This window comes from Peromyscus eremicus, chromosome 2 (genome assembly GCF_949786415.1).
Source record: "Peromyscus eremicus chromosome 2, PerEre_H2_v1, whole genome shotgun sequence".
Taxonomy (NCBI): domain Eukaryota; kingdom Metazoa; phylum Chordata; class Mammalia; order Rodentia; family Cricetidae; genus Peromyscus; species Peromyscus eremicus.
Genome location: NC_081417.1, coordinates 117,347,724 through 117,365,028, shown reverse-complemented (window position 1 = coordinate 117,365,028; position 17,305 = coordinate 117,347,724). Strand labels below are relative to the sequence as shown.

Below are 17,305 nucleotides of genomic sequence, written 5' to 3'. Positions count from 1 at the left end.
TAAAGAAGTATTCTTTATTTTGCTGTTACTAGTGGAAAAACTGATCTCCTCTCCCACCCCAGCAGGCTTGCTGAGGTTTCTTCCCACAGTAAACCCTGGTGCTAAAACTCTTCAGTCCCTTTACTGAAGAAGCCATTTTAGAGAGGTGGGGGGAGGGGGAAGCTTTTTTTTTTTTTTTTTTTTTTTTTTTTTTTACCAGACTGCTGGAGGAAGCACAGCCTGGAGCTTGGTCACTCCTCCGTCTATGGGGACCAGGAACTGCACGTTGTTAAGGGCCACTGCGGTGGTCATGGCATCCGTGTTGTACTTATAATCTATTCGCAGGTCAGTGCTCGCAGGCTCACATCGCCAGTTCACTGCCAAGTTCAGAGGCGTGGACTGAATGCCCTGGGCAGACACCTTGCCAAAGGACAGGAGAGAAAAGGTGTAAGTCTCCACCGTTAATCTAAAACCAAACCAGAGGCTGTGATTGGCTCCCATGGGACTGGGCTTACAAATCCAAATGTTGTGCTACTGTTTGTGCTGTTCACAAACAGGATTCCAGGGTACGCTGGTGGAGGTCAGGTGCCATGTGGGAGTGCTGTGTCCTTGAGGTGACTATCGAGGTTACAATTAAATACACAAGATCAGCTGTGGAAATCCCTACAGCACTTGAGAGGTCACAGTGCGTTTTCTGTACTTAGGGAGGTGAAGTAGCATATGGGTTAGAAGCTGAGGCCATGAGACTAGACAGGCTTGGGTGTGAGTTCTGGTTCCGCCACTTAACAAGCTGATTGATTTTGGACAAGTCACTAAACCTATTTAGTCTCAGTTACTTTCTCATCTGCCAAATGGTAATTATAACAATGTAGCTCATAGGTTGTCAGGAAGATTAGAGGAGAAACAGCACGATGTCTAGTGTATAGCAAGGAAGTGACTCCTTCACACAGGTTAACTATGAATATTTATGTCGTGTTAACTATGAATATTTATGTCATGTTTGCTCTTCACAACAAACCAACGAGGCAGACAACACTGAGCACCGTCCCTGTTCCTTTGAGATTTGTCAACATAAGGACCTGAAACCAGACCCTCTGCTTGGAAGAGCTACATTGTATGCAGTCTAGTTAGAGCCAATAATGAGGGACTGAGAACAAGAGAGAGCCAGGTTCAAAAGTTTCATTAGAATAATCATTGAATTACTTCTTAGCAAAAGTTTTATTAGAACTATTTCATGAGGCTATCACACTAGAAAAAAAATCCAGGTTATTTATACCCAATCACTGAAAATTACAAGGATTAGAACACTTGTGATCTTACCATGATTACATCGATCTAACTTATTAATAATCTATAGTATTTAAAAAATAGATTTATTTATTGTTTGCACGTGTGTGAATTTATGCACACCACATGCATGTAGGAGCCAGCAGAGGACTGAAGATGGCCTCAGGATCACTGGAACTGGAGTTATGGGCCACCATGGAGTTGTGAGCCACAGTGTGGGGGCTGGGAACTGAAGTCATGTTTTCTGCAAGAGCAATAAGTGCTTTCAACAGCTTTTAATCTCTGACATATTTTTACAGCCCCAACACTTATAATCTTAATTAAGTGTGCATATGTGTTTTAAACTTCATTTTTGGGGCATGTTTCTATAATTTAAAAATAAAACACCTCACTTTGTATTTATGGGTACATGATTAATATTCTTCTCACTAGTCCCCACATAGTTCTTTAAGCCTTCAGTTGTTTTTTTTTATAACCACAGCATTTCAATAATATTAAAAGAAAAGTTCCTTTTATGCAATAGTAGGCACTTTGGAGTGTAAATTTGTAATGTGAAGCATGATCACTATGACCATGTGAGAGGATTACCTGGTATTTGAGCATGTCCACATTATAATATGTAGCCTGGGGTTTTTGTTCAGAGACTTTCTTTAGATGAGTCATCAAGTTTGGCATGTTTACCCAGAATTCCTTGGTATTGGCATCATTTTGTGTATTATCACTGTTAAGATCAAAAGAAAATCAATGATTGAGCAGCATCTCATCGACACCATCATCTGCACAAGAGGTGTCTTAGCAGATGGCCTCTGATTTCTCCATCACCTTTGACGATCCGAACACGAGAGCATCCCCTGGGTGGTGCTAGCACAGTGCAGTTTGGTGTGGTATCCCATGAGCCGCCCAGTTCCCACAAGAAGGCTCTGCTCTGCTGCCAGACACTCCTGTGAGCTCCTGTCTATTAATCCAGCAGAATGACAACTGGGTCCTCTGAAGCAATAACTATTTCCTCATCCACACTCAATAGCTCTCCCTACATAATCTTAGTTCAACCTAAACTCATCAGCCAATGCAATTAAGAGGGGAGTAAATTGATTTTCCATCAAACTGGCTTAACTTATAGCAATTTTCAGAAATTAACCAGTTAAAAGACTTGGAGGTACACACTTGTAATCCTAGCTTTGACTAGGTTGAGGCAAGAGGATCACAAATTCGAGGGCAGCCTCAGGTACACTGTGAGAGCTTATCCCGAGATGAAAACAAAACCAAACAATCAGAACAAAAACAAAACAAAAATGTAAAGATTTGGCTTCACTAACTGAGAACGATGTAGCTAACACCACCATTCTCCCTTGTCAGCACTCAGGATTTCGTCCAAGAACATCTAAATAAAAAACTCAATTCACAAACGAGACATCCTTGGAGTTTAGGGTGGTGGTCACAGTTACTTCCAGTAGGAAAGTAGAGTCTTGGCTCTCTAAAAAGCTTAGTATCCCTGACAGCTGGTGTTCAGCAGCCTGTCCAATGGCCACTTGCTTGCTCTACACTGCAGCTGCTTCTTCATCCATGACGAAGGACCAGCTGGGTCCCATGACCTCTGATGGTGCTATCTAATGGGGTCAGGATGGTAAATGAACAGACAGGAAATTTTTAATGAAAAGGATGGGGACTTTCCAGGAGAATGGCAAGGGGACATAATTTACTTTGGGGATAGTTGGTGGGGCTGGAGAGGGAAGGGAATGGACAGGGGAGGCAGAGGAGCTGAGAGGAAGTGGGAGCCATAGGAAGAAGGGGAGGGTGGTATATTATAAGATGGGGAAGTTAATGCTCCAAACCCTGATGTGGGGCAGGACTTCACTCATTTTTGATAGGTAGACGAATGAGGAGAACAGACACACAGATCTGAGTAGATGCTCAAAGCCAATGGTACAGGTTGAGATTCTGGGACATGTGTCATGTGAAGCCACTGGTCCGCTGTGAGCAAAGAACACTCTCATAAAGGCCATTGGCTGTAAAAATGTATTGGAGCAGGGCCAGATTGGAGTCAGGGAAAGAAGCAATTGTTACTGCCACAGTCCGGGTACATGATATTGGTACTAACTCAAGGAAAGATGCTGAAGAGGAAGAGTGTGGGCACTTCAGAGACTTCTAGGTAGCACATCACACTTTATCATGGAGAGGAAGCTGTCAAGAATGGCTCCTTTTGTCACACCCACCGCAAACCAGTACACACATGCACATGCCTAATAAAGCCATCATTTCAGGCTTGAAATAAGAAAGTGTGCATTTACAGGAACAAATCCACATGACCGTTCCTAGTGTGATATATGTCAATAATGACCATTATAGTAAAAATCATGTTTCACAGGAAAGGCTTTCAAATTTACATGGAAGAATAGCCCATAGTTACAATATTATTTCCTTTAAAAGAATGTTCATACAATAAGAAGTTTTTCTATTATTAGGTCCATCACCTACTGTTCTTATCAACTGTTTTTAGTAACAAGTGAAACAGGCACATGTACTTGTCAGCAATATGGAGTTTCCTTAAATGCCTCTTTAACCTCTTTAGAAGTTGGCCAATAAAGCACACAAATGCATTATATGCAGCTACACCTTCACACAGCATCAAACACACAAAACTGGAAAGCTATCACACACTCCCGCTATCTGGGTGTTGAATCTATGTGCACATCTGCATTGTGGTGAATCAGCCATAGTGCTATTCTTGCAAGGGAGTACTCCTTATCTGGTCACAGGGTGCCAAGTCAATCATTTCTTTAAGATTGTATGCAGAATCATACTTACCAGCAGAGAAGCTGGGGGTTCGGCAGGACGTGCTCTAACCTGCTGGAATTTATCACCCGAAAAGTCAGAGCAGCTGGGGATGGGTTGTTGGCAAAGTGTCTGGTGATGCCAGCGGGGAAGGACAACACCATTTCTCCCGTAATCTTAACAATGCATCTGAAATACCAAACACACGAGAGGAAAGAGCAAAAACAGGGTCAGTTTGCCGGGGTGCAGAGCAGTGGTGGGGCAGTAAAGGTTTGAGTGACAATGTAAAACACCCAGAGTTAAAACAAACAGTTACAATTATGCTCCCAACCATAAAGTCATTTCCAGCTCACCTGAGAATTTGAGAACTGAGCTGTTTTTTTTTTTTTTAAAGAGGCTTAGTTGTAAGAAAATATAAAATATGTTTCTACAATGGGTGGCAATATCAACAACTAGAACTTTGAACTTATCTTTTTGACTATCTGTTTTGGGGAGTAATGTATACCCCTCTACTAAAAAAATCATAAAGAAAAAATGGCCAAATGGCCTTAAAACACATTTACTGCATGTGGGTTCGTGTGCATGCATCTGTGGCAGTCAAGGGATAGCTTGGGGGAGTGGGTTCTCTCCTTCCACCATGTGATTTCTAGGGAGGGAGCTCAGGTCCTCAACCTTGTGGGCAAGAGCCTTTACCAGTTAAGACATCTTGCTGGCCCCAAACTGGTTGGCTATTTTGTTGAGTGTGGTTTGGAGTGTAGAAGACCAGCACAAAGAATATGGGTTGGCCTCACAAATTAAATCATTTAGTCTTGGAGATAATAAATTGTTATCCTTTTTTTTTTTTTTTTTTTTTTTCGAGACAGAGTTTCTCTGTGTAGATTTGTGCCTTTCCTGGAACTCACTCTGTAGTCCAGGCTGGCCTTGAACTCACAGAGATCCGCCTGGCTCTGCCTCCTGAGTGCTGGGATTAAAGGTGTGCACCACCACTGCCTGGCATAAATTGTTATCCTTATATTTTACTGGGACTTACTTTAGTTCTTTGAGTAGTGGGATCAGTGTCTTTTATGTACTCCAACATAAAGTTCTTACATCCTGCTTTATTAGTTCTTTAGTCCGTTATTTTGTCTATTTTGTTACAATTATATTAGCCATAGAAATTAAAACATGGTAAGATGATAGTTCAGAAGGAAGAACAATCATTTTAAAAGGCTTCATGGAGGTATGAAGATGATAGAGTGTAGTTACTTATAACATAAAATTCCACACATTTGTATGATATAAAATCATTGCATAACCAAGACCCATGCATGTTTCCATTGTCCCCAAGCATGTCTTCCTGTCTTTCTGTAATCCCCCTGGCCCAGTTTTACAGTCCTCGGTCCTAGGTATCTGCTATGTACTTTTATCACTCTACGTTGTTTGGCACTTTCCATAATATAATCTAACAGATCTGTGCTGGGGGTGGGGTCAGACTTTGTTCCCTAGAAGAATCATCTTTAGATTTGTCCATGTAGTTCTGTGTATCAGTAGGTCATTTGTTTTTTGTTCGCTGAATGGATATATATTTTAAAATGAATAAATCAATTCACCCATTGAGGAATATTAGAATTTTTACCAGGCTTCATCTGTTACAAAGGTGTGATCAATGTATGCAGAGGTCTTTGAGTGGGCGTGGTTCTAATTTTTCTTGCTAGGTGTGAGGGATCACTGGGTCGTGTGTTGGGGATACCTCTCACTTTTAATGAAATAGCCCAACTGTCTTTGTTTCTTTCTTTGCCATGCCCCCTCTCTGTGTTTTGTTTTTCTTCTTTCTTTCCCTCCCTTTCCTTTTTTCTTTTCTCCCCAAGTGTTTTCTAAAATGGAAAATACAGCTGTGTGTGAGCATCTCTGTATTCCCACATCCTCACCAGCATTGTGTAGAATCTGCCTTAACTTCAGCTATTTGGTGAGTAGTGAGATCTCATTTGAACTTGACTTTAAAGAATGTCTAAGAATATGAAGATCTTTTTTTTTTTATGAAGATCTTTTTAAAAAGAATTAATCAATTATTAATTGTGTGTGTGTGTATGTGTGTGTGTGTGTGTGTGTGTGTGTGTGTGTGTGTGCGCGCGCATGCGCGCGCACCCTTGAGTGCTCATACTATGGAGCATCCATGCGGGTCAGAGGAGAACTTGCCGGAGTTGGTTCTGTCCTTCCACCACACGGGGTTCTGGGCGATGGAGCTCAGATGACCAGGTTTGGCAAAGTTTACCTTCACTGCTATGAGCCATCTCTCTAGCCCCCAACTTGGTTCTTTTTCAAAGTTGTTTCAGGAATGGGTCCAAACAGAATACAGAATCACAGCATCAATTTCAGCATAAGCTCAATTTACAAACTTTCAATTACAATCCACTCTTTACGACCTACTCTGGGAGACTTAGAATTAAAAAAAAAAAAAAATGTTTTTCTTTGCCTACAGCATCAGGCAAAGTTTTGTCAGTAGAGGGCGCTGAAGAGGCAGTGTAAGGAGTTTGCTTAATAGTCTCTATACTCTCTAAATGAAAATTTAAAATTATTGTAATTACAGATTACTAAGTTCCATGTTTCTTTGATGTGGTTTTTTTTTTTCTTTAGGAAAATATCTTTGACCTTAATGACTGTTCCTATCAGCATTTGATGTGAATGTCAATGTGTAATATTAGTCTGGAATATAAAAACTTAATGTGAAATGGAATTAGAAATCAATCACAAATGAAGCGTTTACAAAGAATGAAGAAATTTTCAAGTCTGGTGGCCCGTGACTCACAAATTGGGTCCTCCCTCTTGCCACAGGCAGCAATGAATTCTCTAGCTGGGCTACAGAATTTGCAGCCAGTTCTAGTCAGGAGCTGTGTGAATCTGAATTTGGGGAGGGCAGGAGAAGAGCATCTCTCCCATTCCACTGTGCTGTGATGTTGACACCGGCACACAGCCTTTCTCATGAGCGTGCTCTGCATGCAGGAGCTTGAGCTGCTTAATTAATCAACCTACTTGGGCTTCTACACTGTGAAAAATCTTTCCCCCATTATACCACTCTGTTCAAAGGACCCTTTCTGAAGCCTGCCTTACTATATCCTCATCGTTCAGCCTCCTTCCTTTGCCCTTTTTCTAGGTTGGACATATGGACAGATTTTTTTTTCTTTTTTTAGAAAATTATGTGGTCAAAATATTAAGTCTTCCACCGCATCGTGTTTACACCTTTTCCATCCCACTCTGGATTATTTTCACATACAAATATTATCTCCCATCCTAGATGTCTCCACCTGTGTACCTCCTGCCTAGCACAATGGTTGGTGCAGAGTAACCCTTCTGTAGCACTCAGATGAGGGAGTCAACTTGAGTCATTTAACAACTACAACCTGAGCACTTCTAGCCTTGTTTTGGTGCTGAAGACACAACAGTGGAGAACAGAGTCAAAATCCAGCTGTTGGGGCTGCCATTCCAGTGGACAGGGAGAGACAGACAATGGACAATAGGAAAAAAGTTATGTGTGAGGGGTCAGAGAAGGCTATGGAGGAGGAGGAAGTGAGGTAGGGAGGTTGGGGAGGGGGGATGGGGAGGAGTGCTGCTTTCTACAGGCTGGATGAGAAGTTGAAGAACCAAAGTGAGGGGACAACTGCTCAGATCCATGGATGAAAATGTCGAGAGAGAGAGAGAGAGAGAGAGAGAGAGAGAGAGAGAGAGAGAGAGAGAGAGAGAGAGAGAGAGAGAGAACGGGCATAAAAGAGAAACAGCTTTAGGCTAATGTGGCTTAAGCAGAGAGCATTGAAGAGGAGGGGCACAGACAAGGAAGGAGGGAGCAAGCCAGACTAGATCACAGAAGGGCAACCGGCGGAGTGGCTGGACGATCTCCACCAACAGAGCACAGAGCACCTAGGACCTCACGGATCCCTGGAAAGTGAACAGATGAGACTTCAGAGCATGGGGGTGATGTGCTATGATGGGGATGGACTTCAGAGGTGCCAAAGTGGAAGCTGGGAAGACCAATTACATCTCTGAATACATTAGTGAGTGAATGAATTTAAAGCCAGTCAGGAAGCAAGCAGAAGAGGAAACACTGTGTGGTTCTCCCATGATTTTCCACCATAGTGTATGTGTTCTCTCCACATTCCTATTCATTTTTTAAGTACATATGCTTCTGTTTTTCTCAGTTTTATCAGCCTCAGTGTTCAAAGCATTGATTAGCCAGTGGTGAGTGGTTCTTCTAATTCACATAATAGGCAGTTGTACACATTTTTGGTTCTCACAAGCCTACAGGACTAACATGCATGTAATAAGTGTTTATCAGCTTAAGCTGACAGTGTTTATGTGCTCCATATAAGCCTCTCTCCTCTCTCCACCGTTCCCTCTCTTTCTCTCAGGTCCTGCCTCTCTGGATCGACCCCAGTCTCATAGTGTTTGTTTTTCTGTGTTATTATGGATCTAGAATAAAGCCTGGTTGTTGTTGAAAGAGCCATGACAACTAGAAAGAACGAAAGACCTGGTGTCTGGGTAGCTTTGGGGCTGGAGATACTAATTCTGTTGGTTTTCCAGAATAGTAGTAGGAGAGTTAGACTTTTTGAGACAGTGTTTCTGAAGGGGAAAGAAGACTCATACTTGGTCATGTGATTTCCCACCTAAAATGTGTTGCTCCAATTATATCTACTTCTTACCTCTTAATAAGATCTGAAATGCATTCTGTAGGCACATCTGTTACTTCTTATTCCTCTCTCCCTAGATTGTAAGATTTTCTAAGCCCTGTTCTTTCAAGTGAAAAAAGAACCAAGAGCAGTCCATCCTTCACTTAGGTTTTCTTTTGTTTACTGATGGACCTCAGGCCTATAATTAAACCAACGATACTCTTGGTAGCAGTGTGGTGTGGGTGTTTGGTGTGCAGGGTAGAGTAATACTTCTTGCCAGTGGTTTGGAGTTAGAATTCCCTTTGTTACTGAGTATTGAAAGCTGTATATATTCCGGGGGGTGGCAATTGCACACACAATTGCACACATAAAAGATGTGGTTCATGTCTTTAAAGCCAGCACATGGGAGGCAGAGGCAGGTAGATCTCTATGAGTTCAAAGCCAGCCTGCTCTACATAGCCAGCTCCAGACTAGCCAGGGCTACATAATGAGACTGTCTTAGAAAATCAAATGCAATCTAATTTCAGAGAATTTGTAGACTTTATGCATCTGAGCCATAGACTTCTTTCTCAGAAGGTAGGATAGTTACATTTAGGGTGTCCTCCACTCCAGCCCACTAGACAGGACAGGTTCAAGAGGACAGGGGTCCTTATCCCAGGCTTACTTGCTTGGGTCTGCTCCTTTGAAGTAGGCGTTGACGGTTTCTGTGAATGCTGCAGCAACTGGCAGGGTGTCCTGGGCTCCCATAGTGAGAGGACTGGGTCCCCTGGAAGAACCTGTAGGAGATGAAATGCTTCCATTTATTTGGGGCTTATGTGAAAGGCATGAGTACATGGAGCTACAGCTCACTAAAGGATTGTGGGGGAGGGCCTACTACCAAAAAAACGTGATTACACAGTAGCTGTGCATTCAACATGAGCACAAGTATTTAAAAGGAAATATTTGGCTGGTTTATAGACAAACACACTTGACATTGATTCAGTTACTTGACTACGGAAGAAAATCCAAGCCAAGAACAAAGTCACAGGGGTTTATAAATGTTCTGCATAAAGCATGAGGCAGTATTTGCATGACAGTTTGTGTAGCAGGTGGTTAATAGAGAGAAGTGCTAGTTTCCTATTTCCCGTTAGATCATTCCACCCAATCAAGTGCTCCGACTGGAAACCCGCATTCTTTCATTTGGAAGAGGTAGTCATGTGGTGTTACATAGCTCACGGCCCCTTTCTGCATTATTTCCGTTTTCAAAAGCGCAGTTGCTCTCAGATTCAACAAGGTCAGGCTCCTTGCCTCAAACAAATGCTACCAAAACATACACGTGGACTTGGCACAGACAAAGGGATGCACTGCTCACATCGTTGACTCTATCAGCCTCTTTGTGTTCACTGAACACTTGCTGTGTGCCAGGAGAGGCAATGCATGCCTCCCGTGAGGTGTTTCACCCCACCTGCCCCTTGGCCTGTGGGATAGGCAGGGAAAGTCACATTTTACAGAAGAGAAAGCTGAAGTTTAAGGGCCTTCTCTAAGATAATACAGTTATTCAAGCAGTGAAACAAAATATCCAAATCTAGATTTGCTTTCCTGTAAAGCTTGTATTTTTATCATCACGCTGTATGGTTTGTCTACAAGAAACATTTAACTACAAAGATTTGCTGCAACATGTAACTTCACCAAAGCAAAAAGTTTAGCTTGCTGCCTTTGTTATTAGTTTCTAGGCATGGTACTGAACGTAGTATCTATGTTACATGCTCGTTGCTTCAGCTTTCTACCAAACAAAGATGCTTACTCCTCCTCTCTTCTGGCATATGCTACATGCATTGGTGTAAACCCATCCTTTCTATGTCTACCTCCTCAACATAACCTTTCCTGCTCATTCTAGTTCCTGACACTCTCCACCCCCAGTTTTTTCTATCTTCATTCAGCTCGTAATATCTAGTACTTGGTAGTAGGTCATCAATTTTTTTAAAAAAAATTTATTTATATTTTATGTATGCATGTTCTGCATGTACACCATATGCCAGAAGAGGGCATCAGATCCTATTATAGATGGTTGTGAGCCACCATGTGATTGCTGGGAATTGAACTCAGGACATCTGGAAGAGCAGCCAGTGCTCTTAACCACTGAGCCATCTCTCCAGCCCCTGTAGGTCACTAATTTAACGAATATTTGTTAGTATCACGTGTCATGCCCTAGTGTAGATGGTGAGGATGCTCAAGATGAGTCAAATGTGTCTTCGTTCCCTGGAGTTCAGTGTGCAGTTATCGCTATTCTTGTACTCAACAGCATCACCACCATCACCATTATCATTCACACCAGCACAGACCTGTCACCATTATCCACTTCCCATTTCCTATGTGCCTTATGTAAGTGATAAGCATGGTATTCATTTGGCAGACCACCTATGTGCTACAGGCATCTCCGGCAGCTCAGGAGATGCTGGAACATCTAGGAGATGGGGGTCACATGGGAGGAATTTAGGTCCTTGGCGGTATGCTCTTGAAGGAGATCTTGAGACTTTAACCCTTTCCTGTATAACTCTTTGTTCTCTGGTCACCATGAGGTAAACATGCCTTCTCTATTACGTACTCATTTCTGACATGATATATTACGCCACCATAGGCCTAGAGCACAGGCCTAAAGAACTGTGACTCCAAATAAACATTTCTTCCTTTTAAGTTGAATAATTTAAAAAAAAATATTTATTTTTATTCATGTGTATTGGTGTTTTGCCTGCATATGTATCTATGTGAAGGTGTCAAATCCCCTTGAACTGGAGTTACGGACATCTGTGAGCTGCCATGGGTGCTGGGAATTGAACCTGGGTCTTCTGGAAGAGCAACTGGTGCTCTTAACCACTGAGCCATCTCTGTCGCTCCTAAGTTGAATATATTAAACAGTAAACCAATCAATACAGGACTAATATCCAAAGAGTTTCTACAGCTTGCTCAGTCTTGCCTAGCTGATATGCAAAATGTTAAGACTGATACTTAAGTACTTGTGAGTTCAAAATTTAGGTTCTGAGGACAATATTATTTTGTTTCCATAGTGGGTAATTACAGGGCCATTTGGGGCAAGAAAACAATTGAGGTCAACTGGAGTGTGCATGTCTTGGACCATGGGGTTGCCGACTTTTAAAGAAAGGAATTAGGGATGAGCTACTTGTGTAAACCTACACTTCCTCAAACAGACCAAGATTACACCAACATGTGCCATTCTGAGAACATGTGCCATCACCCACTGTAGGTCCAAGAAAGGCAACGTTTAGACACATTTACAAATAATGAAATAAGAATAAACAGAAGAAATGATTTTATAATAGTGTTGCTCAATTCTGTTTCCTCATTAGTTCAGATGTTTATACAGTGACCGACAGATGCTGGAGGACAATGGCTTCCCTAGCTGATGGTAGCAAGAGGGGGCTGAGCTGTTACCACTACAGCAAAATCATGGCTTCCATGTGACTGGAACTTGGGAGTTTGGTGAGGTAGAAAAAAAAAACTACAACCAAATAGAGTAATTAAACAAATGCTTTAAAAAGTTGGCATGAGAGAAAAAAATAAAACAAAACTGAATGGATGATTGGGAATTAAGTGATGATGCATTTTACACAAATACTTTAAGAAACTTTCTATGTGAAAACAGACACTAAAATAATTCTTTTGAGACTCTATATGAAAATCCCTGGATATATTTCAGAGCAAAATGCACATGTATACAATATTGATATAATCTGAAGTAGAAGTATCGATTTCTTGAGGTTTTGGGGGGTTCCTGGAACTGAGATTTAGAACAGTTCCTTAGAAAATGAGAGACCCGTGAGCTATTTGATATAGGGGGTTCCACATTTAGGTCATGTTAGCTATAGTGCATAATTTTATGAGGGAGACAATAATGTGTAGGAGGAAACTTGTCTTAAACATGTGTGTGGTATATCTGTGTGTGTGTGTGTGTGTGTGTGTGTGTGTGTGTGTGACAGAGAGAGAGAGAGAGAGAGAGAGAGAGAGAGAGAGAGAGAGAGAGAGAGAGAGAGAGTGTGTGTACTTGTCTTGTCTGTGCCTGTGGAGACCAGAGGTTGACATCGGCATTTTTTCTTCAGTCACTTTTCTGCCTCATTTTCTGAGACAGGGTTTTTTCACTGAACCTGGAGCTCACTGTTTCCACTAAATCATCTGGCACCAAGCCCCTGGGGTCCACCTGCCTCCACCATCTGTGCTGGAGTTACAGAGGTATACAGAGCCATGCCTGGCTTTTACCTGGGCACAGAGGACCAAACTCAGGTTCATAAGCATATGTAGCCAAGCACCTTGCCCACTGAGCTCTCTCTCCAGCCCAAGGACATGCCTTAAAAAGAAAATAAAATTGATGAGAAATGCAGATGTTAACAGATAAAGAGACTATTATGGGCACTTTATTTTTGAAAACTGTAAAACATTTTAATAGACATGCTATTTTTGTGAATAAAGTGATGTGATTTAGGTAGCTAATGGTCTTTCAAAGTGAACTGACAATTACGTGAGACATACTATGCAGGAGCATGAGTCAGTGGTTAATGCTTGCTAAGGAAGAACTCTCTACTGAGTGGTCCAGAGCTCTGTCTACAGACTAGGCTTTTACTATCAGAATTATTAGGGGCGGTAGTGATGATAATGGAGGTGGTAGCAGTGCAGAGATTAAAACAGACATTCAGCGAGGACACTGGGTGGTGGCTGGGAGAACGGAGGTTGGCACTAGGTGAATGGGAGTTGGCATCCAGCCTGGGATTGCTTCTTCCTCTGATACTTGTCTAAACTACTTTTGGTAGTAATGATAACAATCATAACCATTTTATAGGCCCATTCTGAGGATAAAAAAAAGTATAGCATTTAGAGTATTGCTTGGTTCGTAACAGCACCAAATTAGCTATTTTTTTTTTTTTTTTTTTTTTTTTTTTTTTGGTTTTTCAAGACAGGGTTTCTCTGTGTAGCTTTGTACCTTTCCTGGAACTCACTTGGTAGTCCAGGCTGGCCTCGAACTCACAGAGATCCGCCTGGCTCTGCCTCCCGAGTGCTGGGATTAAAGGCGTGCGCCACCACCGCCCGGCCAAATTAGCTATTTTTATGATGATTATTGCAATTAAGACAATATGGAAGTAATCTGAATGAGACAGGCTCAAGAATTTTTTAAAGTTTTGGGATACTGAGCTGGAACTGCTGAGAAAAAAATGGCAAAAGTAAATATGAAATTATTTATATTAAGATCAAAACATTGCCAAACAATCCGGATGTGATGGTGCATATCTATAATATTAGCATCCAGGAGGCTCAAACAAGAGGAGGGCAAGCTGTGGGCAGCCTGGATACATATTGAATCTGTTTCAAAATTTGAAACAAAACAATATATTGAAATTAATTAGTCAAACAATTGTGATTTTGGAAAAAGCCTAGCTCAACAGATGAATATGTCTAAAAATAAAACCAACTGAGGGATTTAGTTGATTAGCTTTCTGTGGTTGGGTTCTGAGGATCTCAGGCAGTTTGGGCTATATCGATGCATATTGTTAGAAATGATGGCTTCACCATCTTTGTTGGTATGGCTCATGAGGGAGCACCCAACACTTCAGAACTTGGGGCGAACTGGAGAATGAGGTGACGAAAGGCTCTAGTCTGGCTCTCTCCTTCTGTCTCCTGACTCCTCTCACTGTCCCCTACAGTTTTCTGCCCTTGCTGTGTCCACATCTTGGATGCTGTAAACATCCCTATGGATTTGATCAATAAAGCCTTGAAAGCAGAAACACATAAGATAAATATTTACAGAGAACCCTGTTACCTTAAAAGATCTAAGATTTACAGCTCTATTCTTTCATAGGCTTGTATTTTGCTATTAATAGAGCATTTTGTATTTTATTTTCTATTTTATATATTTTTTGTTATTGCAGTCTGGTCCACATATCATTTCTAATAGCTATTTACTACCTTATAAACCTTTTCCAAACATTAAGTCATTTCTAGGTGGTAATCTAAATTTATCTGTATATTAATTGATCTTTTTATTTTGCACTATTTCCTGAAGATAAAAAAATTTATTCTTACAGAGTTGTATAACCAAACTAAATGAAAATCGTTTTTAATCGCGAAGAGTGCCAAGATATGTCACATGGAGGTTGTGCTCAGTGTGGTTGGTCATAAGTGAATGCTTCTGTGTCTCCCATAAAACCCCAGGGTCTGTTTAGAAAGACTACTGACTAAAAGTGGGATAACGTTAAAGGTGGTAAGAGAGTCAAAGCATGGCCTGAGAGGGTGAAGAGGAGCTTTCAAACTTTAAAAATATCTGAAACACTATTGTTCTATGATTCAAGGGATCAGATTTTTTAAGACCGAAAATCTGCAAGAAAAGAGTGTTATGACCATAGGGAAGTCAGCTGACTGTACTTCTCTTGGGGGCAGGGCAGACAGTGCACCCTTAGCTTCCCAGCCTGTAGTGTTAGGTAGTTTGTAGATAGTTGAGATCGCGACCATGAGAATAACTTTCTAAGAGAGTACAGGTGCTCTGAAAACAGTTTCCTTTTCCTGGAGGGTCGAGTGTCTCTGTCACACATACAGAGACTCTCTGTGCACAAGACAGAGGTGGAGACACAAATATGTAAATAGAAGACACAGACAAATGAAACACTAAGTACCTAATGACTTCAGTAGGAGCGTGCAGACGTGATCCTTTTGCAAATACTCAGTGACTGAAAGATGAACTGCTGAGTGATCACAAGATTAACAGAAGAAGCCTGGGCTCCACAGTCATAGCTCCTGGGTGTGAAGTCTGGGTTTCCACTAGGGACAAGGTATTTGATTTCTCTGTGACTCAGGTTCTTCATCTTCAAAACAGGATCAACAAAAACAGCATACTAACAACTCGCACTAACCGTCAGAGGCAGTACTTTTGAAGTCCTTAGTGTGGCACACACTTGAAGAGCACTGTGCTTTTGCTGCCATGGTTTTGGCCATTGTGAACACTGGTTAAGATTATAGAGCTCTAGGTCCAATCTTTGAATTAGAATAGATTTTTAGGGAGAAAACCAAGGGAGGTCTGGAGGTTTCAGTACAAAAGGAATTTGCAGATTCCTTTCATCCCTCAATTGGTTTTATTTGACTTTTCTGTGAATACATGTTTAACTTGGCATAGATCAGTAGATGCCTAGCGTCTTGGTTTAAGTTGCTCGATGTAGTATTTGTATCACAATAGGCTATAAAAGTTGTTTGAGTGCATGCTTGTTTTATTAAAATGAACAGACAGATAATTTGAATAATCAAGACCTTTCATACAAGTGTGAATGTCTGAAATTGTTAGGCATTGTGCTAGGGACTGAGAGATACACAGGAACACATGAGGCATGGCCCTTCCTTTGTGGACTCTACAGTAGAGGGGAATGTAATAGTAACTAAAACTGCAATGGAGCAATGCATGGAATTACAGAAGCATTTAATACTGCAATCATTATATTGCTGTTTGCTCACAAGGTAGGTGCAATATTTGTTATGGTAGCTCTTATGTCTGCCCTTCAATAACTTCTAATTCCAAATGCCAACATAAATTTATGCTTTTTATATGTTTTCAAGGGGTAAACAGTCTTAGTATAGTGACTGACTCTTTGAGATGGTGTAAAATTTAGCCCCAGGTGGGCCTCAAGGTGGCTGATGTGGAGGATGAATTTGGATTAATCATCCTTTGAGATTCCACCTCTGGAGTGTCTGTGATTCCAGGTCTGTATGCCATGGCCCCCACTCTACTATAGGTAGTACAGGGGATCAGAACCAGAGCCTCTGGTATGTTAGGATAGCCCTCTACTCTTAAACTATATTGCCAGCTAATGATCTACTCTTAATCCTGACAACATATTTGTAGGGTAAGTACCATTATTTTATAGGTGATAAAACAGATTCTACATCATGTGGTGACAGGATAGACATCCAGCAAGGAAAAAGGGCAGAGCTGGGAGGCAGACCTGCCTGGATGTCTTGACTTTCTTCAATCATACCATGAACACTTAAATCAGATTAGGAAGGCATTGGATGTAGCCTTTGATGTCACATCTGTAGTACCCCTAGAAGGGCCAGCTGTGGCCAGTTAGTAGCAGTTCCTGGGTACCAGGGGAAAGAACAATAATAACTAGTCATTCGAGCAGGCCTGCTTCAGGTTGGAGGCAAATGACCCTTATACCTAGCTAGGAGAAAGCAGGGAATGGCCCAGCCTAGGGAAGAAGCAGAAAGACTCAGTGCCTAACCGGAGAAGATATGTACATGAGATTTAAAGCCACTGAGTGCACAATGCTGCATAAAGGCAGCAACCTAAACAGACATTAATAAAGGACAGTACATTATAGACCATGGAACCATTAAAGTGGTTATGTATATTGCTGGAGACACAGCAGGGGGATGACATCAGAATTTGTTCAGTTAGATTATTTCATGGTTTCTCCAGAATGGAAGAAAGACACCAAGAGAATGACAGGGTGTGTGTGTGTGTGTGTGTGTGTGTGTGTGTGTGTGTGTGTGTATGTGACTTGGAAGACTAATGGGATTTTCGTTCTGTTTCCCCCCCCCTTTTTTTTAAAAAAATTCATCTTTTTATTTTATATCCCGGCCACAGCCTCCCCCCATCTTTC

At 41.5% G+C, this 17,305-nt stretch overlaps 1 protein-coding gene across 1 annotated transcript in view; it reads right to left on the bottom strand.

Annotated features, from left to right (window-relative positions):
- Nucleotides 1–17,305, bottom strand: part of Sgip1 (SH3GL interacting endocytic adaptor 1) — a 205,400-nt gene that overhangs the window by 3,941 nt on the left and 184,154 nt on the right. The window contains exons 19-22 of the mRNA XM_059254587.1: nucleotides 9,340–9,451; nucleotides 4,072–4,227; nucleotides 1,855–1,987; nucleotides 197–399 (exon numbers count right to left, since the gene is read on the bottom strand). Of these exons, the coding sequence (XP_059110570.1) occupies nucleotides 197–399; nucleotides 1,855–1,987; nucleotides 4,072–4,227; nucleotides 9,340–9,451 (604 nt within the window). The remainder of the gene's footprint in view (nucleotides 1–196; nucleotides 400–1,854; nucleotides 1,988–4,071; nucleotides 4,228–9,339; nucleotides 9,452–17,305) is intronic.